Consider the following 24,075-nt stretch of genomic DNA (forward strand, 5'->3'; position numbering starts at 1 on the left):
ATCAGCTGCTTCACAACAGGGAACACACGACAGGCAGAAGACAACAGCATTGATATTAAAGAAATTGAATTTAATCAATCCAATGTTAGAATTAGAAATTTGTACGAAATGTCTCTTGCCAAATAGCTCCTGCTTTTTTTCCAGGATTTTGTTTATTTGAATATTTGAAACTTTCGCAGAATTGAAACGTGTGCTGCATTTATTGCCCGTATTTAATGCTTTAATCTGATCCCTTTTCCAGACCTGTAAAATCGACTGATTACGTTCATTGGATTAAGCTGCCTCGGGCTGGATGTGTAATACGTGAAGGTGTCTCTTGTAATATCTCTGGATGGGGAGAAACCAAAGGTAAATAATCCAAGGTTTGAACATTTGGTAGATGTTATGGCCCCCATTAAGGCCAAAGACTGTGCTCCAATTGATTCCCCCCTTACACAGCTGAGTATGAACTCCTCCAGTAATTGGGGGCGGGGAGGGCAGCACGGTGGCCTAGTGGTTAGCACAACCGCCTCACGGCGCTGAGGTCCCAGGTTCGATCCCGGCTCTGGGTCACTGTCCGTGTGGAGTTTGCATATTCTCCCCGTGTCTGCGTGGGTTTCACTCTCACAACCCAAAAATGTGCAGAGTAGGTGGATTGGCCACGCTAAATTGCCCCTTAATTGGAAAAAATAATTGGGTAATCTAAATTTATTTTAAAAAATAAAAAAAATTGGGGGCGGGGCTTCCCCTTAACAAGGGGAAACTACTCTGTATTAAAAACTCTGACCTGGGAGCCGATCCGGGAGGGTGACCCTTCTGAGAGAGGAGTAGTAGCTCTGTGATTTTGTGTATACTGTAATAAACCAGTCATTTACTTGTATCCTACTTTTGTGAGGGTCACAAAGAATCCAGCATGAGTTCTGCATAGCAGCAGCAGTACTCCACCACTGCTCTCTCCTCTCTAGCTGGTTCCACACTGGCCAGCTCTATTTATGCTAATGATTTCTCCCCCCCCCCCCCCCCCCCTCATTGGGGGAGCTCAGACTCACAAGGAGTGTGGGATAGGCAGTAGTCCCCAGCCAGTAGTATCAGGCTGGTTATAACACCTACCATGTGTTCCTTTCATGTCTCCCATTCAGGTTCTACAGTAGGGAGGTGGGGGAAGCAGAACACTTCTTCGTACAGATTTGCCAGACTGGGCGACATGGGCTATGTGTTTGATCATTTAAATTCAACATTGCCCTAAAGCACGCCTCTTGATTTTGATTCATAAAGTATATTGAGGATAAATTTTCCCTGTCTTCTAGCAGATAGTTTGTACTTATTTCCCTGTCGTATTCTGTCCCTGTCCTTTGCTATTAGATTCAGGCAAAGCTTGAACAAACTTAGATATTTCCCCGCCTGCGGGCAGGCCGTTAACTCACTTTTTAAAATCCATAGCACTTAAACTATTACTCATGTCATGGCACTAAATCAAAATAGTTAGGATTCGTCTCTCAATATTTGAAATGTAAGATTGTCTTTATGTGTGTATTTTGGAAACTCAACTATGAGGAATTCTGCTTAAACCAGCAAAGTAGAGGGTGAAGCTAGTTCGGATGTAGGGTCTGCGATTTTAAGGTTGTAAGTTAATGGGGTATATTGTCATCTTCACTTCCTCAAACAGTATTCTGATAGCTAGATTACACTGGCTTCATTGAACGTAGCAGACATTCTTCATTCCATTGACATCAATGAGCTGAAAAATCAGGCAAGTCCAATACAGGGTCTGGGAGTTGACCTGCCACATTGCCACTCATCCAGCAAAGTCAAAGTATATGGTCTGTTCATCCTTGGAGGATGAGAGCATAATGTCTGTTTCCACTAATTATAGGAGCATAATCCATGGACAGTGGGTTGAACCAGCACAAAGGATGGTGGGATTTTAAGTTCTTCCATTCATATCTCCTATGGTCTCTTACACTCATTCTAGATTCAAGTCACCACCCACACAACTAGTGCTGGAAGGCACTTCATATTGTTGTTTTTAGCTGTACAGACATGGGTAGGCATGTTTTAAAGGTTTATTTCATATCCAGAAATACTTAATTTAATATCTAGCATGTGCTCAAGTGTCTAAAGCTTTCTTTTTCCCATTTCTCTCTTAGGTACAGGTTATGAAGGGGAGCTAAAGGTAGCCCAGATCCCCATAGTTGGAAATAAGAAATGCAGTGAGTACCATCAAGGGAAAATCCAAATCAGGGGATCCGAAATCTGTGCAGGAGATGAAAAGGGAACTGTTGGTACATGTGAGGTAAGAGAAACACAAAGTGAATAAAGCACTGAAAAATAAATGTACACTTAGGGCTGGAGTTTCCATGCAACCCGCCATGTGTTTCATGGCGGTGGAGGCAGCCCGTCATTGGCGAGTGGCGGGAGCTTCTGGTGCCGCCATTGTCAACGGGGTTTCATGTTGAATGCTCCCCCCACTGCTGTGAAACCTGCGGTTGGGGGGGGGGGGGGGGGTTAGGGGGTGCGTCGGCAGGACTGGAAGATCCTGTCAGCATGAATGGCCAGAATCTTCCACCTTAATGTCAAATGCCCACCATATTAATAAAAATACGTTACAGCAGAGTTAAAGTTTTGAGTCCATATGACCTTTCTGCAGAACTGAAGAGGGGTAGAATTGCAATGACCTATATTATTGTAGTGACAGGTGGAGGTAATGGGGCCTCTCAGTCTGATTTAAATGCCTGCACCACCAATGCTGCCTCTGGGGAGAGCATTAAATTTCACTCAATGCGTGTCTTACACGGAGTACATTTTACAGTGAATCCTTAACTATTAGCTATCTGAACATGAAGCATTCTGCAAATGAAAGACAGGAGACCGTTTTTTTTAGCAGTACAGCTGTCTTAATTCACCACTCAGCTATAATGCATACTTTACAAGAATAATATATCGTATATTGTTTTGAGGCAGGCTCAATGGGCGTGATTCAACAGAAAAAAAACTCCAGTTTTGGGCGCATTTAGCGGGTGTTTCTTGGTGGCCTGCAGCACTGAGAAACACCCTTCTATTCAACGAGAACAATTGCTTTTTCTACCCTTGGGGAGTTTCTCTCTACCGAGGCTGAACTTGAGTCATTTCCTGTAGTTAAGTCCAACTGGAAAGGCTCCTCTCAGATCGGGGCGCCATTTTGTCTGGCTGCCGCGCTCTTTTCTCCCCTCTCCACCCCCCCCCACCCCTTTGAATCACCCTCTCCTGTTTTTGACCACACCCCCCAACCCGATGGGGAGGGTAAAAAGGCCCCCTAGCAGTGCCAACCTGGAGCTTCACCAGATTGATTCTGGGGATGAAAGTGTTGACGTAAAAGGAGCGATTAAATAGTTTGGACTTGTACTCACTGGAATTTAGAAGAATGAGAGTGGATTTAATCGAGGTATATAAAATACTAAAAGGGATTGATGAAGTAAACATGGAAAGATGTTCCGTCAATCTAAAATGAGAGGTCAGGGATGTGCGTTGAGAGGCTGTAGATTTAAAACTGAGATGAGGAGGAACTCTTTGTCACAGAGGATGGTGAAATTGTGGAACTCACTTTCTCAATAATATCATTAGTCCTAATAGTTGCAAATCAATAAAATTGATATTAAAAAAAGCATATTAAAGCCCAACTTTTAATCCATGTGGAATAATGGCAATACCACCCATTTACTGGTTAATTTCAAGCTGCATAATTGGTAGTTTTTATTGCCGCGGTGTCCACACTTTGGAGATTGTTCAAATTCATTGCATCTTTCACTAACCATCGCTGTACAATCCCAATAACTTTGTTCTATTGCATCTGTGAGTCTTCTTTAAACATTGAGCTGGAACATAACCATTCTAATAATTGTTTTACTTCCCATTTAGGTGTTGAATATTATTTGGTCAAATAACTTGCAGTTCTTGTATATTTTTGGTTGTGTCAATTACACTCTTTAAATTACTTTGTTACTGTAACACTGTGTATGTGGAACTTTAACTATTCCAAAATAAACTGTTGTTAAATAATTAATATCATAATATCATCTCCAGAAGTCAGAACAAAAAAAAATAGTGCAATATACTAATGCAGACATGACTCTAACTTCCTGGCTCCTCAGCATCAAATTAGGGGGTCACCCAAAAATGCGCGGGGGAATCCCTCTCGGAAGTTCCCAGGTAAGGGTTTACCCAGCAATTGTCTACCGGATAATTGCGCTGAGAAGTATCTGACAAGGAATTTAAATTGTGATCTTCCGATGGTTCTGTCTGTTTTACACCAATAATTGCTCTGAAAGAATTAGAAGAAATAAAACCAGGGTCAGAATTTGCTCATTTTATTTTGTCTGTCAACTCGGGTGGAATATTGGGGTGCAGCCCACTTGACCACTGCTTGATTTTCCCACCATATTTTTTGACACTTAGCAAAAATGGTCGTGGGGATGTCAAGAGCTTGCTCTACCAGCGACCTCGCTTCTTGGCTGAAAAAGGTAACCCGGTGTCAGAAATATAGAAATAGAAAGGGGAAACCCCTCTCCCACACCATGGGATTCCACCGTCCATCCGAATGTCATAGGGCCCCCCGCACCACTCCATGGACCCTGCACTGGCACAGCCTGGGTAATGCCAAGGTTTTGCCTGGGCATGACCCACTCTCCCCCCCCCCCCCCCCCCCCCCCCCCAAGGTTGAACTTACCTTCCCTGTTTTTAAACATCTGGTTTAAACTTCGCTGACATAACGCCACTCTGAAAACAGGGCCAGAAAATCCCCCCCTCACTTCTAACCTAAGCTGTACTTTTTTAAGTACTCAAACTGAACCTCACACCTAACTTCTGACACTCAGCATGTTTCCCCCTTCCCTCCCGGCCCACTGACAGCATTCACAAACACCAACATCACCACCCGAACAGGATTCCTCCCCACACCTTCTGATGCCCCCCTCCCCACCCCCAGCACTAACTGGTTGGACCCCACAGTTGGTCTCCCTGCTGTCCAATTTCCCCTTCCCCACCCCACTGATGATTGACTTTCTCTCCTCCTCGACCCCGCAGTTCCAAATCCGGGACCTTTAAACCCACCTACTATACGACAGCTGCAATTTTTTTAAAAAGGGGAGGGGTCTCTTCCTTTGTTTTGATTCTTAGACTTTGATGCCGGCCCCGGTGATCCCTGCACTGCCTGGATCCCGTCCGGCCTGAGTCAGGAATGTCAGGAGAGACAAGCACAGATGAAATTTGACGCAGGTAAGAGGGTACGGAGGGGCAATTCATCGTGATTGCCACTCAAAGGAAATAATGGACAATCATGTTCTTTTGTGATAGCTGACATTTTTGTGGCTTTGTCTTTGCAGAGAGATTATGGTGGTCCTCTAGTCTGTGAAGAAGATGACCAGAAACTATTACAAGGTGTCATAATTCCTGGCCGAGGTTGCGCAAAACCAAAGCGCCCTGGCATTTTTGTGAGGGTGTCATACTACGTCACGTGGATAGACAAAGTTTTTCAGACATACAGAAAAAACAACCACACAAGATGAATATGATGTATGTCCACAGAAATTGTTAATTGTCAAATACATAATTTATCAATTGAAGACCCATGTTGCTGCAGATACTTATCAAGTCTATTGATACTTTGCTTTATAAATGTATATCTGACCTTTTGTTCATTGTTTGCAGTAGACTATATCTGTATATCTGTCTGTGTTTTTGGAAGGGTTCCTGAGGTAACTTGAAAGAGAACGACTACAGCAATGTAGATACACATAAGGAAGCCTTTTAAGCATTTCCTGTAAATGTATAACTTACACTTGAAAATCTTTTATGTCTGCATTTCTTGAAATAGCTGCTTCTCCTGCCCCGAAGACAGACATGACAGTAGATGCCTTGACACTTTTAATGCTTTTAGTTCAAACCAATTTCTTTAAAAATTTCTTGTTCATCTTAAGAATGGTGATCAAAACCTTTGATTCTGAATTAGGGCAAGGAAAGGACCAGACTATAGTAATAAGACCACAATTAGTTGTTGACACTTGGCTTGGGCTGGTTTAGGTGCACTAGCCCGTCAACAACGTCATGTACATTTTCCAAGAAAGTGATGTTTACATTTTCTTCTAATTTCTGTAAACTAAGGTTTCAAAATGCTTCTTCTCAGCTAAACTGGATTGAAAATCGGCATTTTAAGACTTTGGAGCTCTCGTTAAAATACAAATGCTACGTGGTTATTCAGTTGTGGCCCCGTGGTGGGTAATGTCCACCCCAAGGACAAACCTGGGGCTTAATGTGATGATGCTAATAGCAGCAATTCGTGACAACCCCCTGTGCATTCCAAAGTACCCAGATCAACATATCTTGATAAAGTTTTCATATCGCTTTGCCACATGAAGGAAGTATTTTTAATTTTTTTTTTAATGAAGAGCTGGTTTCTTTTTTTTCTGGAAAATACGTCAAAGGAATTTGTAAGATGGAATAAATAACCTTAAAGCATTTTAGTTTGTCTTTCTCCTCCCCTTCCTGTTTCCCAGCTCCCTAAGAAGACAAAGCCCCAAAACATTTATAGATGTGGGTCAACAGTAGTGCGGAAGAATCTAAAATAAGAACAAAGAGTGCTGGAAATATTCAGGTCAGGCAGCATTTGCGGAGAGAAGCACAGATCGATGACCTTTCAATGGGCACATTGAGGAATCGAAAGGTGTGATGACAGTGCAAATGTAACAGTTGGTATGAAGTCATTTTGCTTTGAACTAGTTTTAAGGATACAGACAGGATCCTTAGATGTGCTCTTGATGAGGGAGCTCACACTCAAAATGTGAGAGAATAGTGTAAATGTGAGAGAATAGTGTAAATGTAAGTTAAATTCCTTCAGGAGGGAATCTTCACATCACTCCAGCGGACAGGTGGGCTTTTACTTTGCACAAGTTTGATGCTGATGTGAAATGGGAACTACTAAACTTGTACAGTGATTTGACCTGAAAAGTTATCCATCATAGAGAGTGTTGTAACTTTACTCCATGCTGATGTTGAAATGTGTAAAATGGACCTCTGTAACTACATCTGGCTCAAATCACCTGACCTGATCATTCTGATTGTGGTTTTTTTTTAAATACTCGAAATTTTAATTAAAAATCAGGCTATTCCTCTTGTTTTGAACTAAAGTACACATGCAAAATAAGGTGGCTATGGTAATAACATTGCTTGCAGTGTATTTTACACTAATATTTACAAGCAGTTCCAATGTACAGAAATAGTGTTTTCTGAGAAAGTTTTGAAACTGATGTTGCACAATTCTGTACACAAATCTTGACCAGTTTAAAAAGTTGTGTTGCATACTCTGCAAATGTTTAAATACAATTTCTTATCTTCTGTTGAGCAGGAGAGACTTAACCATTTATCCAAGGGATGTCTTGGTACTACATCAATTCACATGTGCTATTTTGAGCTGAATTGAAAAATATTTTTGTGTACTTTTTTATAATGAACTATAAATATGAATTAAAGGTATTATCAGCTTGATATTTTAAGGTGTTTATTGTGAATCTTGGTTGACTGCTCACTTCACAGTTTGTTAAGATCAGCAAAGCTTTGCAATGGGAATAGTAGCAGCTTCGGGTAAACTGGGACACAGTGGATTGAGACGACGACACACCTAGCTCATAAACATCGGGCGTAGCTTTGGACTTTTCACTATCGACTCGGCAACTGTTGTGCAGTAACCCAGTTTTAAAGGGGTGTGAGAACTTTGAAATAAGTATTGGTGGGGAAAATATTTGGGGCCGTGGAGGAGGTTAAATGAGCCAATCTAATGTGACTGTTCCGACTTTGGTTTGCACTGGGGTGAGCGAATAACCTGCATTCGAAGGACATAGCAGTAATTTAGTCATGCTTAATGAGATTGTGTGTGCCTCAAAGTTTAACAGACATTCAGATGTGATGGCTGTGCACCAGGTTTTCCTGGGCTGTGGCAGCCCAGCAGGTGAAGACAGAAGAAACAGCTGGATTCCGCAAGTAATTACATTTACAGCACTGCTTGAGGGCTAAGAGGAGCAGGGAAGCTTTCCAGACTCTCAAGGTCAACCTACCATGATCAACCACCCTCTCTGTGATTTCCAAATGTTCCCTTACCAGCACCACCCCAACCCTGTGATCCAGCCCACCCTCCCTGTAAATATCAAGGGCATGGTTTCTGCTTTAATAAAGATTCAAACTGAATCTAGTAATGTTTGTGAGCCTTTAGAAAGCAATGTGAAGGCAGAAGATGGTGGAGTAGCACATCACTCAACTAAACGTTTTGATTGCCAAAGTAAATCGGGGATTCCAGTTATGCAATGTGGAACTTAAACAAACCTTTCCTAGTTGTGCAGTTTCCCAGCCAGGAGGTGACAGGGGAACAGTTAAGCCCAACAATCTGTGTGGTACATGAGTGACCGTTCAGTCGTCTTTAACTTTTCTGCAATAATACACTACCTCCTTCCCTCCATTCCCCTACTCCTAATCACCGCAGTCCGCACCCCCCCCCCCCCCCAATCCACGCCCAGCCCATCAACATATTTGTGCTGTCCTGCATTTTTTACAGGGTTCAAACTGAACCCTGTAAAAATGCTCCAAACTCCAGATCAGCCAGGAGAAATGTCATTAGAGACTGATTGGTTTCTGATGGTAATTGTTAAAAATTATACTCCTGCTTCAGTTCTTGCTGCAAGTGCTTTGTCATCTGAAAATCTAACTGATGTTATCATTTGGCTCCCAATCAAACAGATTCTGTGCTGATGCCATCCTGAGCCCTTTTGATTATTTTCAGTGATGGTTCACCACTGCCTTCCACTGTCGTACTGGTTTAGTCACCGACAGCTCAACCTTTGTGACAGTATTGGGCTACAATAATACCAGTAGTAGATCTCTCAATCTCTCACGTCTGACCTGACTGTACCTGATTTGCAACGCATATCAAAATCAAGGGTGGCCATTTTCCTTTGTTGGCTCGGAAATCATCAAACCGCTCTGACTATATTCTAGAAATACAATGGGTGGGATTTTCTGGCTGTTTCCACTGGTGGGATCTTCTGCTCTGCTACCCCTCCCCCCCTCCCCAGTCAAGAGAGATCTTCCTCCCCACAAGAGTGACCTCTCCACCATGTGTTGTCTGGTGGGGGAGGGTACAAACAACAGGAAACCCATTGACGGTGCTGGGACCAGAAGATCCTGCTGTTGGTCAATGTGGGCTGCCTCTGCCACCAGATAATCCTGCCCATCATCTTTATTACGTGAACTGTTCTATTTCTCCCAGTCTATGGGGAAAATTAAAATGTCCCATGATAACTTTGCTTTTTCCACAACCTTTACTGATCTCTAGTTATGCACTCCATTAATACATCACTCCCAACATGAGGCCTCTAAGTGAGTCCTATCATAGAAGAAGGAGTAAAGAACTAGTAGGTGGACTAGTAACAGCATTCAGGAACTTTGGAATTAAAGTATACATTAACAAAATCAAAGTTTTATATATCTCAAGATCACCAAGACACATTCATATATTCTTAGAAGGATGAGAACCAGAAGAGGTGAAATAATTCAAGGATTTAGAAAGTATGATATATGATGGAAGATGCAAAGAAGAATGTGTTGCTTTCTTTATGCAGTAGATCCAGTCACAGACACCATCCTCCTAAGGTAGGGAGTTCAGGAGCCCACTGCAGACTTTGATTCCATTCTTAAAACTTTTTGCCACCTTTTTTGACACACCATAGGACCCTTTAATTGAGCAGATGCTTCGAAGTGTGATGTTGGGCTGAACTGTTGAGTGCCATATTGGATTGTGGTCCAGGGCAATTCCAAAGCTTCATGTGGATTGGGTGGGTCCTCAGGCAGTTGCCTCACCTACGTGATGGCCTGACAAATTGGACAAAAGAGCGCAAATTAAAACTCAGCATAGATGCCAAGTCTGGCCAGCAAGGGGTGCAGAATGCTTCCATTTGCAGCAGAACTAGCCACTTCAAGCATTTCTGCAAACCCAGCAATTGTAACCAAGGTCAAAGAGCAGCAAATAGTTATGAAACAATTTCCTTTGAAGAATTAGAAAGTCCAGGATAATTGCTGCTCTTAGCTACAAAGGACAGCAAGTCATTTGTTCTCTCTCTTCGTAATCAATGTACGTCCCTGTGGAGTGGCGATGTCGACATACTTCTAGGAATCTCAGACAACAAAGCTGATATCTACCATTTGGACAATTCATTTTCTTTCATGCAGCGATCTTCAATCTTTCATTTAGGAGCAGTGAAAATTCAGTCTTCGGAAGGTGTGGAAGCTTTCACACTTGGCAGTTAATTCCTTTCTTTCACAAAGACACCTTCCACTAGACCCAAGGCAGACATGGAAGTTATGAATCTCAGTTAATCACTGAAGTAGACAGTGAATGTCGCCATGGATATCTGGAGAAGATGGTAACTATCTCCATGAACCCCTGCAGCAAGCAATGGTCATGGCCATAGAGGCCTTCAGCAGACAGTGGCCATCGTCATAGAGACCTGTAGAAGACACTAATTATCCCCATGGAGCCCTGCAGCAGACAATGGTAATGGACATAGAGACCTTCAGCAGACAGTGGCCATTACCATGGAGACCTAGAGCAGATGGTTATTATCCCCATTGAAAGCTAGAGCAGATATTCATTATCCATGGATACCTGCAGCAGACAATCGTCATTGCATTGGAGACCTGCAGCACATGGTGGTCATTGCCATGGAAATCTCCAGTAGATGATGGCCATTGCCATGGAGACCTGCAGCAGATGGTGGCTGCTGCTCCAGGATGAATTCCCGCAACTGAATCCTCTATTTAAAAAGCTGTTGTGAACCACGCCAAGGTGACCTCACGTTACGTCAATGAGGTTTGAATATTCAGTGCAGGGGGAACTATTTGGCGGGGACAGTAATCGTGCGCTGAAAATCACCTCATAGAATCCAAGATAGAAGGACACATCACCTGACAGTCCCGTCTCAGCCAATTAATGCACCTCAGATGATTGTTGAAATTATTCTTACCTTGCAACTGAGTCCATATCATTTGCCGGTTGGCTATTAGTTCAACTTCATTTAGTTATTTAATTGTGACTGCTTTACCCTTTCAGTATCTTAGTCATATTTCAAATCAACTGAAGCATAAATGATGGCAGATACTTGATTTGCCCCTACTTGCACTACTCTTCCTGAATGAGGTGGTGGATTAGGTCCTTCAGGGCTGCCACCCCAACTATTTATATGGCCATATTAAAACTGCCAGATAATATTTGGGGGATGGGGGTCTTCATATTTTAGGTTTTCTGTCATTGGTGCCCAGCAATGTTGAACAGCAGACGTGCTATTTTCCAGGCACTCAGTGTTCAAGAGTGTTTAAAATAGAAAATGCCTATCTTATGCAATTAGAACATAGAATATACAGTGCAGAAGGAGGCCATTCGGCCCATCGAGTCTGCACCAACCCACCACTTCCACCCTATTCCCATAACCCAATAACCCCTCTTAACCTTTTTGGACACTAAGGGCAATTTAACATGGCCAATCTACCTAACCTGCACTTCTTTGGAGTGGGAGGAAACCGGAGTACCCGGAGGAAACCCACGCACACACGGGGAGAATGTGCAGACTCTACACAGACCGTGACACAGCGGAGAATCGAACCTGGGACACTGGTGCTGTGAAGCCACAGTGCTATCCACTTGTGCTACTGTGTTGCCCTTATGGACAATAAACGCACAATAGGCTGCCCTTAGACACTGCCAGGAAACATTATGGCTCCACATGTCTGCCTGCCCATTTGGTAGCCAAATCCTTCAAACATCCTGCTGACATAGATCCAACAACAGCAGTGAATCTCCACCACCCGTGTACAGGTGAAAATACCGAGGGAGGCCAAAATAATTTATGTAACCAACCAAAGGAAATTCACTATGATCCATGATCACAGAATTGTTACAGTGCAGAAAGAGGCCATTTAGCCCATCATGGCTGCACCTACTTTCCAAAGAAGCATCATGACTTAGTGCCATTACCCTGCCTTTTCCCCGCACCCCTGCATATTGTTTCAATTCAAGTAATCATCTGATGCCCTCTTGAGTGCCTCCATTGAACCTGCCTCCACCATATTTCCAGGCAGTGCACTCCAGGCCCGAACCACTCAAAGTGTGAAAACGTTTTTTCTCACATCACATTTGGTTCTTTTGCAAATCTGAACCCTCATTATTGATCATTTTACAAGAGGCAACAGGATTCCCTATCTACTCTGCCTAGCCCCCTCATGATTTTGAACATCTTGATCAAATCTCCTCTCAGCCTTCTCTCCAAGGAGAACAGTCCCAACCTCTTCAATCTATCATCATCATAAACGCTTTTCACCCCAGAACCATTCTTGTAAATCTCTTATGCATTTTCTCCAATATGTTCACATACTTCCTACAGTGTGGCAGCCAGAATTGAGATAGGATGGAATAGGTGGAAGGGCCGAGTGGAGATTGTTGTCTCTGATGCCTACGCCAATCATGCGGAATACTATATTAACCCAACCCATCTGGCAGGAGGTTGACAGCATTTGGCACACTGCTAGTTTTTGCGGCATGCCCAATTTTACTGTATATTGTAATTCAATTCCTTAGGGTTTCCCAACCAGTATGTTTGATTAAAATTACACCTGTACCTTCCAATAGGGCTTGCTGACCAGCAATTGGCATTTGTGAGACCTCCCCCTGCCCCACCATCCCTGATGCTCCGTATACTGAGGTAAATCATGGCATTGCCACCACCATTTTATCTGATATCAGTTACACAGCAGAGTAATGACATTGACCTTGCCTCCTCCTCGTTCAGTTACTGTTACACAGTCATCCACTGAATCTTCAGAACTCACTCTCTCTGCCAGACCTTCTGTGTCTTTCCAGCAATTTCTGTTTTTACATCAGATAACCATGATATGGTGGAACAGGTCAAAGGGGTCAAATGGCCTACTCCTCCTAATTTGCATCATCGTATGTAACTGTGCAGCAATCATATATCTATCGGTTCAATCTCAGCATGCCTACTGCACGTTGGCTAATAAGTTAAACTCTGGGTTAGCACGAAGTAAAATAACTACAAACAACTGTCAAATTTTCTTTATTCATAGGACGTGGGCATCGCTGGTTGGGCCAGCATCTATTGCCCATGCCTGAGGGTCTGGAGTCAAATGTAGGACAGACAAAGATGACAGATTCCCTTCCCTAAAGGACATTAGTGAACTAGATAGGGGGCAGGATTCTCCAATAATGGGGCTATGTCCCCACGCCTACGAGAAAAAGGGCGCGAATCACTCCGGATTTTTTTCTGTACGGAAAAAGTCCGAAGTGATTCTCCATTTTAAAGGGGGCTAGCAGGGCCCCGGAGTGCTCCATGCAGCTCTGGCTGCCGATACGGGGCCCTGCACTTCTGGCCGTGGCCCCCGATCGCGGGTCTGGCCATCATGGAGGCCATCCCCCCGCCCCCCCCAGTGACGATCCCCTGCCACCCACCAGGACAGCCACCGCAGCCACGACTCCGAGCTCCCGCCGGGTGGAACCATATGTGAACCACGTCGGCGGGAACTCGGCCAGCCGTCTGCGGAGAATCGCTGTTCTATCAATAGCCCCCAACTGGTGCCGCGTCGACCGCACGCGCAATAGCGGGTCCGGTGCCCCATTCTCCGTCTCTGCGCCGAGTGAGATTGTGGTGCAGAGGCTCAATGAATCCCAGCCAGGGTTTTTACAACAGTGGTGTTATGGTCATCATTAGACATTTAATTTAGATTTTTTATCAAATTCAAAATCCACCATCTGGTGGGATTTGAACCCAGTTCCCCAGACCATTTCCCTGCGTCTTTGAAATACTAGTCCAGCGACAACACCACTACGCCACTGTCTCCCCTTTTAAGAACTCTAATTTTATATCATAAAATTTGGAAACGGTTTGAATTTGATTTTGTGTTTCATGACATTTGCAATCTCCAGATTAAATTATGGCAATAGCTTGCTTCCTGGCATCTATTATGAACAAATTGTTGCTTAGAAATCATCAAGCATTTAACTTCTTCAAGAAGGTTTGCTTCCATTTCATATAATTATGCGTGGGTTTTTCCACATCATCTGTGCATGAGGTATTTGCAAGTCAAATGGAAACTTTTGTTTTATTACATAAGCAAACCTTTCATGGCTGATTTCTTGCCAAGTATCTGTAAATATAAGATGGATGATATAATTGTCTTTTCCATGTTTTATTGGGGCAATTGCATTCTGTTGAAAAAGTAAAGAACGGGATTAAGTTCTAGATATAAAAGGAGGCATATGTTAATTATGGGAAGTAGATATCACAAAAATAATAATGTTTTCAGAAACCAAACAAACTTCTTCAACGTTCAGTTATCCTATCAACAAAAGGTTCACATAGACTGGCATTCTATTAGAATAGGTAAAAAAAACAATGTGCCTGGCTATATTTATTAAAGGTGAAAAGAAGTTTTGCTTGTAAAAAAATTACTCAATGTCTGGCCAAAAACCATTAATTGAGGAATAACAATCTTTATAAACAAAGAGTTGGACACAAAACTATATTTTGTTCAAAGATTTAAAAATATTTCAGTGTATTTGTTCCCTTGGCAAGTTACCAGTCTAATACAACAGCAATTCAGAACAGTAAGGTTATTTGAAGTTTGGCAACTTCTTTGGGCTGAATTCTCTGAAACGCGAATCGGGCGGAGAATCGTGGGTAATCCAAAAATTGAGGTTTGCCGTTGATTCCAACGCCATGCTCTGGTCCCTCGCTGATGGCGATTCGATGTTTATGCCCTCCACCGGTGGATCCATGCAAAACCGTCGTGCAAAATCTGGGCAAGAATTGCTTTGAATTCACCCCGGCAGAGTGCTGGCACATCTGCATGTCCCAACTCACTTTTCCGAATAGCACGCCCAACGGGAATGTGAATAGCACGCTATTCAGTCCCGGCGGCAACAACCAGAATTCTCAGGTCATTGTCACTCACTTTTCCCACCGGCGGCAAAACCCAACCAGCCGATTTTGCGGAAGTATTGTGGGGTGGGGGGGGGGGGGGGGGGGGGTGTTCAATGGGAAATCCCATTGAAAAGCAGTGAGAGGATAGAATCCGGCCACCACCAAATAGCGCGCTGCCGAAAAACATGCGGTTGGGGAACCAGAGAATACTGCCCTCAGTCTCCCAAATGGAGAATCCTGCTCCTTTTTCTGAATTACATACCGAACCTGGGCAAAACTCTTTTAATTCACATTAAAACAACAATAACAGAAATGAGGAGGAATGTTTTCTCTTAGAGGGTTTTATGCAACTTTGGAACTCTTTGCCTTGAGAGGCAGTGGAGGTGGGATCATTGAATGTGTCTGAGGAAGAGGTAGATAGATTCTGGTTAGGCAAGGGAATCAAATATTATTGTTGATAGATGAGAATGTGGAATTTGAAACACAAACAAATGAGCTATGATCTTATTGAATAGCGGAATAGACTCAAGGAACTGAATGGCCTACTTTGTTCCTATTACGCATGTTCATCCATGAATTGATAGAAATGGCATAAAATTGCCCAGATACAGAGGGGGAACCATTGTCGAATTTTAAAAACTTTTCCCAAGAGTGGTGCAATAAGGAATGAGGTAATCCAAAAGCGGATGCTGGAAATATGAAACACAAACGGGAAGTACAGGAAATACTCAACAGGTTTGGCAGCGTCTATGGAATGAGAAGCAGAGTTAATTGGTTCAAGTCCTGGTCTGATGAAAGGAGACAACCTAAAGTGTTAACTACGTTTCTCTCCCGACAGATGCTGCTAGGCCGGCTGAGTATTTACTGCGATTTCTGTTATTTCAATAATGCAAAACTGATACCACTCTTACCAGTAGTATGCTACAAATCTTTTTCACAAGTAGTTTTCAAGTATGTCTCTTCCAAATTGAATAGTCTAACATGACTTTATTGGAAATACCATTCTTTCAATATCACCTAGTTGTAATTATCGTGTGGCTGTCACCAATCTCCAATGAGTTCTACATAATTCTTGTTTTATCATTAAAATCTTCATTTTTATACTCTAGCTTAGAGCAGTAGGTAATGTTCAATGGTTTAATTGATCTGCGTTTGATTGTGTCAACACTGTTCGCTGATCTATGTTCACCGTATTTTGTGTGCCACTCTCACTGACAACATGCCTGGTGGGGGAGTGTGAAATCCAACCCCATGTCCACAAATCTTGTGATTGCTGAGCTATTTGCCCATATGATAAATAAACCTGTTGTAGATTTAGATCCAGTGTCATTTCTGTATTGCACTGAGACAAATCAGATATATAAGACATGCAGCAAACTGGTGAATACACAATACAATCTGCTTGAGCTATGAGAGAATGTCTTGCTCTTACATGTGAATTGATTTATTTTCAGCTGAACAAATTGGCATGTATTTCTGATAGTTGTTTCATTTCAGATTTCCAGCATTATTTTGCTTTTTGTCCGTAGCTAACCCAATCTAGTTTTGTTGATCTTGCTGCTGTCAGTAATTCTTGTATCTCTTTCTCATATCTATTCTAATATCATTGAACATTTTCTGTAACTCCCTGTCCTCTGAGCGTTTGATTATTTGGAAACATTTGTCATGTTTCACAGCCTCATTCAGTAGTCCAGGTCTATTGCTCAGAAGTAAATGTCACCATGCTGCCATTTCATTAGGTTTAAGATGAAACAATGAAACCATGAAGAGTTACCTTCCATTACTGCTATATTGTCAGTGATAGTTTTATTAGCATAATGTTCAGGTGATACTAATACAATATACACTTTCAAAACAACCTTGAGTACACTATAAAATGAGATAACACAGCACAAGGCATTGACATGGTTCCATATAAAACATTGCGCTCACTTGTAGTCGCGGAGCATTGGGTGGGGCTTCAAAGCCCTGGACTGATGTGTTATCTGTGCTGGTTGAACATCGACTGCAACTGGATGCAGTAAAACAAAAGAAAAAGCTTCCGACACAAGAGATGGTCCAACACTGTTTTATTGAACCTGTTGATTGCTTTACATAATCTGCTGTGGGTTGACACTCTATTAACCAAACTGATAACCTCCTACTGGCTTGATGAGACTAGCTCTCTACCACATGATGATGATGGTATTTCGTCTGTGCACTGCGACTATCTCTCTAGCCGTGTCCTGTGAGAGAGAGAGAGGCTTAATGCCCTGTGGGCTTTATAATAGTGGTGTCCTGTCTGGTGATTGGCCGTTCTGTGTCGTGTGTGATCATTTGTTATCCTGTGTGTCAATCACTGCCTGTCTGCATCTCATGATATACATGAGTGGATATTATGACAGTGGAGTGTAGTATTAGTCAGATCAGTCTCGAAGAGGGTTGTTCAGGAGTCTGGTAACAGCAGGGAAGAAGCTGTTTTTGAATCTATTCGTGTGAGTTTTCAGGCTTTGTATCTCCTGTCCGATGGGACAAGTTGGAAGAGTGAGTGAGCTGGGTGGGAGGGGTCTTTGATTATGTTGCCCGCTTTCCCAAGGCAGCAGGAAGTGTAGATAGAGTCAATGGATGGGACGTACATGTACCGAGGAAATGTGAAAAATATTGTTCTGCATACAGTCCAGACAGATCATTCCATACATGGAAAAAAAAACATAGGGCACACTTAAATAGCAATGTAAATACATAGACATGGGCATCGGGTGAAGAATACAGGAGTGCAGTACTACTCAGTCGAGAAGATGTGTGCAGAGATCACATCACTCCATAAGAGGGTCATTTAGGCGTCTGATAACAGCGGGGAAGAAGTTGTTTTTGAATCATTGCCCTCTGGAACAAATTCCTGAAACATCTGATGAACTGGGATTCCCTGAAACCCTTAAAGAGGGAATTGGAAAAGATCCGGAAAGAGCAAGGTAATTCAAGCTGTAAAAGAAAGATTGTGAGGTAACCGGGAATACGTGAAATTAATTGTTTGGTTAACTTACTTGATAGCCTTAAGGTATCAGGGAGAAACTTTATATAGAGCTTTTATTTGCTGAATTGATCGCGGATTTTTGTATTGGACCTGCTTGTTGTCCTGGTCCGCAATATACCACCACTCGGAGATGGACATTGCAACTTTAGGTTAGAAATCTATTTAAAATGTGACTTTCTAACCAAAATGGATTAAAGTTTGATGTGGTAATTGAAGTGAACATGGCAAATTTTAGCACCGTTTTTTGAGCTCCACTTTTTATGTGAGATGATAGGTGTATTTGTAGAGTTTGTTGTGGAGTCTTGCTTGGGTTTGGAGCTGCACTCTGGATGTAACAGGAATGAATGGCAATGACAAGAAATGTGTTAAAACAATAATTTTAGTGAATATTGAATAATGATAATATTATAATTAATTGATAAAAAAGAAAGAAATAGAAATAAGGAAGATAACTATTGAAAGAAGGCACTTTTTTTATATATAAGAAAGACATATTTTTTAAAGCACAAACAATAATCCCAGTTCCACCAGAGTTCCCCAAAATGGATAACCCCCACATTATCTATTCATGACAGGACGATAAATTATTAAAAAGTAATCCCCTTAGTACATACATTACCAAGTCCTTATCAATTTGCCTCACAGGCACTTCAAGACTTTGCAGACTTCACAATCCAAGTTGTTCTCACACCTTTTGATAGTCTGTTCCCATATGCTATCAATCAGTTAGTTTGCCCATCAGTCATACTCCATCTCCAGATGGCCACCCCATGTAAGGCTACTCATTGTTCTGATCTGTAGTTCAAGGATCATCTAACGCAGTAAGACAAAGGACTTTTATTTTATTAGTCTAGCAGGGAAACAGAGATTTAGATGAAACATCAGCTGTGGATGGCCAATATAGTAAACAAAATCTTGGGAAAACACATCACTCCTGATTATTATTCTTTAATTAATCAAAGCAAAATCACAGCTAGGTTTTGATCAATGTCTAAAATGTAAGATTCTAAAAAAGGCTCACTTAAAAATCAAAGAGTGAAGCAGAAATAAAATTAGAAAAATTAGTGATTACAACTGTAGGCCGACACATTGACAACCAAAGTGAGCAAATAAACAGAAATAATCTCGCTTTTTAACAGCAGACCAAGAGTGAAGACTTATCTAAGTAACAACAACTTGCACTTACCAGCGTCTTTAATGTCAGAAAACTCCCAAGGTGTTTCATAGGAGTGTATTGAGATAAAAATTGTGTGTGAGTTTGGGTAGCAGCCCCCAGCTAGCTGCCAATCCCTTGGGAATTGACATCAGCTTGCAAGAGCAATGTAAATACATTTCTTTCTTTTTAGGATTGTAACCCATAGATCTGTCATCAAACTAATAGGTTTGAAATATTCTTCTGAAAGCAATCCATTGAGAAGATGACGTTTTATCACTGTGCACAGATGACAATTTGATTATCCTCATAGTTGATGGATTGAGGTGTGTGAACTTTCCAAAAAGGTTCAGTGGTGATTAATTAATGAAGACAAGTGTAATTATGTGAAAAAGCAAGTGCAAATAGAATTTAAATTTCACATTTGAAAGGTACTCTGTAACTAAATTGCCTGATTTTAACTCTGTAACTAAACTGCCTGTGGAAGTGACTGGATATTGAGTGAGTTAAAATTGTGCACTATTATGAGGCAAACAGCCTATTATGAATCTATGAATAAGCAAACCTCTTCCTTGATGTGGTACATCTTTTTCTACTAGCGATGCCACAATTATTCATTTTTTTTATTGTCCTCTCATTTTACTATCTAGGGCCACATCCAAACTGATGGATTCTAATCTTTCTTTCCAAAAACCCTTTTTGAAGAGATCTCTGTGCTTCAATTGGATAACCTTTTGAGATGCTAAGTAAAATTCAATTGAAAGCGGAATCACCCAAGAAACATGGAATCATGACACGCATGCCCAGATATTGATATAGCCTTTTACAATTGTGCATTAAGTTGCTATTTCTAATAGCATAAAAAAGGTTGAAATGAAACGATGATGTTTTGATTTGATCTTTTACAATTTTGCCGACCAGTTTGATAGCTAGATAATGGTGGAAGTGGACAATGGGAAGACAGAAAATAATATTTGACATGATTGAAAATTGCAGACAAATTGTTAACTTACTTGGTGAATATTTTTTTAAAATGTTATATAAATTTAGAGTACCCAATTATATTTTCCCAATTAAGGGCCAATTTAGTGTGGCCAATCCACCTAACCTGCACATCTTTGGCTTGTGAGGGTGAAACCCACGCAGACACGGGGAGAATGTGCAAACTCCACAGTGACCGGGGCCGGGATCGAACCCGGGTTCTGAGGGCCATGAAGCAGCAGCGTTAACCACTCCGCCCCATTAACTTACTTGGTTATAATTTTAAATTCTTCCCACTAAATTTCAGCCATGCTAAATAATTGAAAAGGATGTGTGAAAGTCCAGAGAACCAACTTGTTGACAGAAGGCACATATGTTATGCAGCTATATCCTCCTTTTGCATTGGTGATCTTCAGGATAGCTGGTTTAATTTGTGGCAACTAAGTAAAGATGAAGATCATGTGAAAATGTGACCTTTATGCAAAAAACTACGGGAACGCAGTAATTTAGATGAAAACCATATAGGCCAAAGGAACACATTAGTTTTCAATTATTCTCTTCGACGCAGAAGGATAAGATTACTTTTAACATTTTGCAATAGGATTAAGCCTGGTATCTGTCTCAAGCCTATAGGGAATAATTGGTAATATTTGGAGAAATGGAATGGCTTTTATTTGTTTTAATTCTAAATATATAATTTTTAACTATTATAATGACATTTTTTTAGAAATCATATGCACAGGAGATAAAGTGGGAAAATATGACAGAAGTGGGGATTTTCCAGTCCATCCCACTGCTGGGATCATCCAATCCCGCCGAAGGTCAATGGACTTTTGGCTAGTTCACTACACCCCCCCCCCCCCCCCCCCCACAGCGGGTCCCACCACAGAGAAGCCAGAAATTCCCAACATGTGGGTGTTTATAGAGGATTTTCTTTCAATTGGCATTAAAATTCCTTAAACTTTGAAAATTATATCTTGATAAGATGTATGAAAAATGTAGAAGTGGAAATTTGGACTAACATTTCTATTATTTCCACGTTAGGCAACGACTGACTAGTAATGTCAATCCGCTCATAGCCCTGGTCTATCTGATATCCCCATCCACAACATCAGAAAAATGTATTCAGTTCAAGTCCATAGACAAAGGCATATGTATGAGTTCTTGAACATTATAATTGAAAATTATGAGCTGAAATTTACTTGAGGCTGGAGGTAAATTGAATCACATTTAACACCTTATTCAGCTATGACACTGAGGAAATTCTTAGGGCTGTGCAGCACTCTATAGCTACCACGGTTCTACAGTTACCTTGTTTAAGTAGCCAATCTTCATGTGTGACTCCTGACAGTTAATGGGAACAGACTATTTTGAGTATGAGATGGTTCCTCAGAAGTACCGTGTCCATACACAAGTGGACGATCCATCTCGGTCTCCTCCGGACGTCCCCAGCATCACAGGTGCCAGTCTTCAGCCAATGCGTTTCACTCCACGTGATATCAAGAAACGGCCAAAGGCAAAGGCTATCGACCCTGACAATATCCCGGCACTGATACTGAAGACTTGTGCTCCAGAACTAGCCGCATCCCTAGCCATGCTGTACCAGTACAACTACAACATTGGCATCTACTTGGTAATTTGGAAAATTGCCCGTGTGTGTCCTGTACAAAAGAAACAGGACAAATCCAACCCAGCCAATTACCACCCCATAAGTCTACTCTCCATCATCAGCAAAGTGATGGAAGGAGTCATCAGCAGTGTTATCAAGCGACACTAACTCAGCAATAACCTGCTCACCCGCTCTGTTTGGGTTCCACCAGCTTCACTCAACTCTTGACCTCATTTTAGCCTTTGTTCAAACATGGACAAAAGAACTGAATACCAGAGGCGATGTGAGAGTGACTGCTCTTGACATTAAGGAAGCATTTGACCGAGTGTGGCATCAAGGAGCCCTTTAGAAACTGGAGTCAATGGGAATCCGGGGGAAACTCTCCACTGGTTAGAGCCATATATGGCACAAAGGAAGATGGTTGTGGTGGTTGGAGGGCAATCATCTCAGCTCCAGGACATTACTGCAGGAATTCTTCAGGGTAATGTCCTAGTCCCAACCATCTTCAGCTGCTTCATCAATGACCTGCCTTCCATCATAAGGTCAGAAGTGGGGATATTTGTGGATGGCTGCACAATGTTCATCACCAGTCGTGACTCCTCAGATAATGAAGCAGTCCATGTCCAACTGCAGCAAGGCCTGGACATTATCCAAGCTTGGGCAGACAAGTAGCAAGTTACATTTGTGCCACACACGTGCCAGGCAATGACCATCTCCTACAAGAGAGGATCTAACCACCACCCATTGACATTCAATGGCATTACATCACTGAATGCCCTACAAACAACATTCTGGGGGGTTACCATTGATCATAAACTGAACTGGACTAGCCACATTAATACTGTGGCTACCAGGGCAGGCCAAAGGCTAGGAAACCTATGGTGAGTAATTCACTTCCTAACCCCCAAAGGCCTGTCCACTATCTACAAGGCACAAGTCAGGAGTGTAATGGAATATTCTCCACTTGCCTGAATGAGTGCAGCTCCAAGAATACTCAAGAAGCTTGACACCAGGACAAAGCTGCCCGCTTGATTGCTCCCTCTTTCACAAGCATTCAAACACTCCACCACCGACGAACAGTGGTAACCATGTGCACCATCTACAAGATTCACTGCAGTAACTCACCAAGGTTCCTTAGACACTTCCCAAAGCCACCAAACACTACCACCCAGAAGGACAAGAGCAGCAGATACCTGGGAATCCCACCACCTGGAGCTTCCCTTCCAAGTCACTCACCACCCTGACTTGGAAATACATTGTCATTCCTTCACTGTTGTTGGGGCAGCACCCTGGAACTCCCTCTCTAACACCATAATGGGTGTACCGACACCTCAAGGACTGCAGCGGTTCAAGAAGGCAACTCACCACCACCTTCTGAAGGGCCACTACGGATGGGCAATAAATGCTGGCCTAACCAGCGACGCCCACATCCCATCAATGAATTTTTAAAAACTTTCCAATAAAGATAGTTCTCATGAGACAGGGATCATGGCCACATGAACAAATGAATTAGGAGCAGGAGCAGGCTACTCGCCCCCGGTTCATCATTCAATAAGATCATGGTTAATCTGATTCCAACCTGAACTCCACATTCCTGCCTCGCCCAGGTAACTTTTCACCTGCTTCCACTGCCTTTTGAGGAAGAGAGTTCCAGAGACTCATGACCTTGTGAGAGAAAAACATTTTCTTCATCTCTGCTTTAAATGAGAAACACCTTGTGCTGGAATCTCCCCTGGCAGGATCCTCCATTTCACCGGCAGCGCATTCACACCGCAGATTTCCCGACGGTCTTGGAGTGTCCACAATGGGAAATCCCATTTGCCAGGTGGCGGGATAGAGAACCCCGCTGCTGGAGGGGGTGCGCTGCACTAGAAAATGGGTTCGGCAGGCCGGAGAATCCCGCCCTTATTTTTAAACAGTGCCCCTAGTTCTAGATTCTCCGACAAGATAAAACACCTTCTCCACATCCACCCTGTCAATACTCATCAGGATCTTAAAGGTTTTGATCAAGTCACCCCTTACTCTTCTAAACTCTATTGGATGCAAACCTAATCTCTCCAAACTTTCCTCGCATGACAACACACCCATTCCTGGTATTAGTCTAGTAAACATTCTCTGAACTGCTTCTAATGCATTTACACCTTTCCTTAAATAAGGAGACCAATACTGTACACAATACTCTAGATGTGGTCTCACCAAAGCCCTGTACAAATGAAGCGTAACCTATATTATTGTAATCAATTCCCCTCATCGTAAACTATAATAGTATATTAGCTTTCTTAATTACTTGCTGTACCTGTATACTAACCTTCTGTGATTCATGCACTAGGACACC

The 24,075-nt window shown here is 42.3% G+C and overlaps 1 protein-coding gene across 1 annotated transcript in view; it reads left to right on the forward strand.

Moving 5' to 3' along the window:
* Positions 1 to 7,496, forward strand: part of LOC119973413 (hepatocyte growth factor-like) — a 59,995-nt gene extending 52,499 nt beyond the window's left edge. Inside the window, exons 16-18 of the mRNA XM_038811487.1 lie at positions 242 to 348; positions 2,127 to 2,272; positions 5,337 to 7,496. Of these exons, the coding sequence (XP_038667415.1) occupies positions 242 to 348; positions 2,127 to 2,272; positions 5,337 to 5,519 (436 nt within the window). The 3' untranslated portion in view covers positions 5,520 to 7,496. The remainder of the gene's footprint in view (positions 1 to 241; positions 349 to 2,126; positions 2,273 to 5,336) is intronic.
* Positions 7,497 to 24,075: the final 16,579 nt, after the last annotated feature.

The sequence above is a fragment of the Scyliorhinus canicula genome, chromosome 11 (assembly GCF_902713615.1).
Source record: "Scyliorhinus canicula chromosome 11, sScyCan1.1, whole genome shotgun sequence".
Taxonomy (NCBI): domain Eukaryota; kingdom Metazoa; phylum Chordata; class Chondrichthyes; order Carcharhiniformes; family Scyliorhinidae; genus Scyliorhinus; species Scyliorhinus canicula.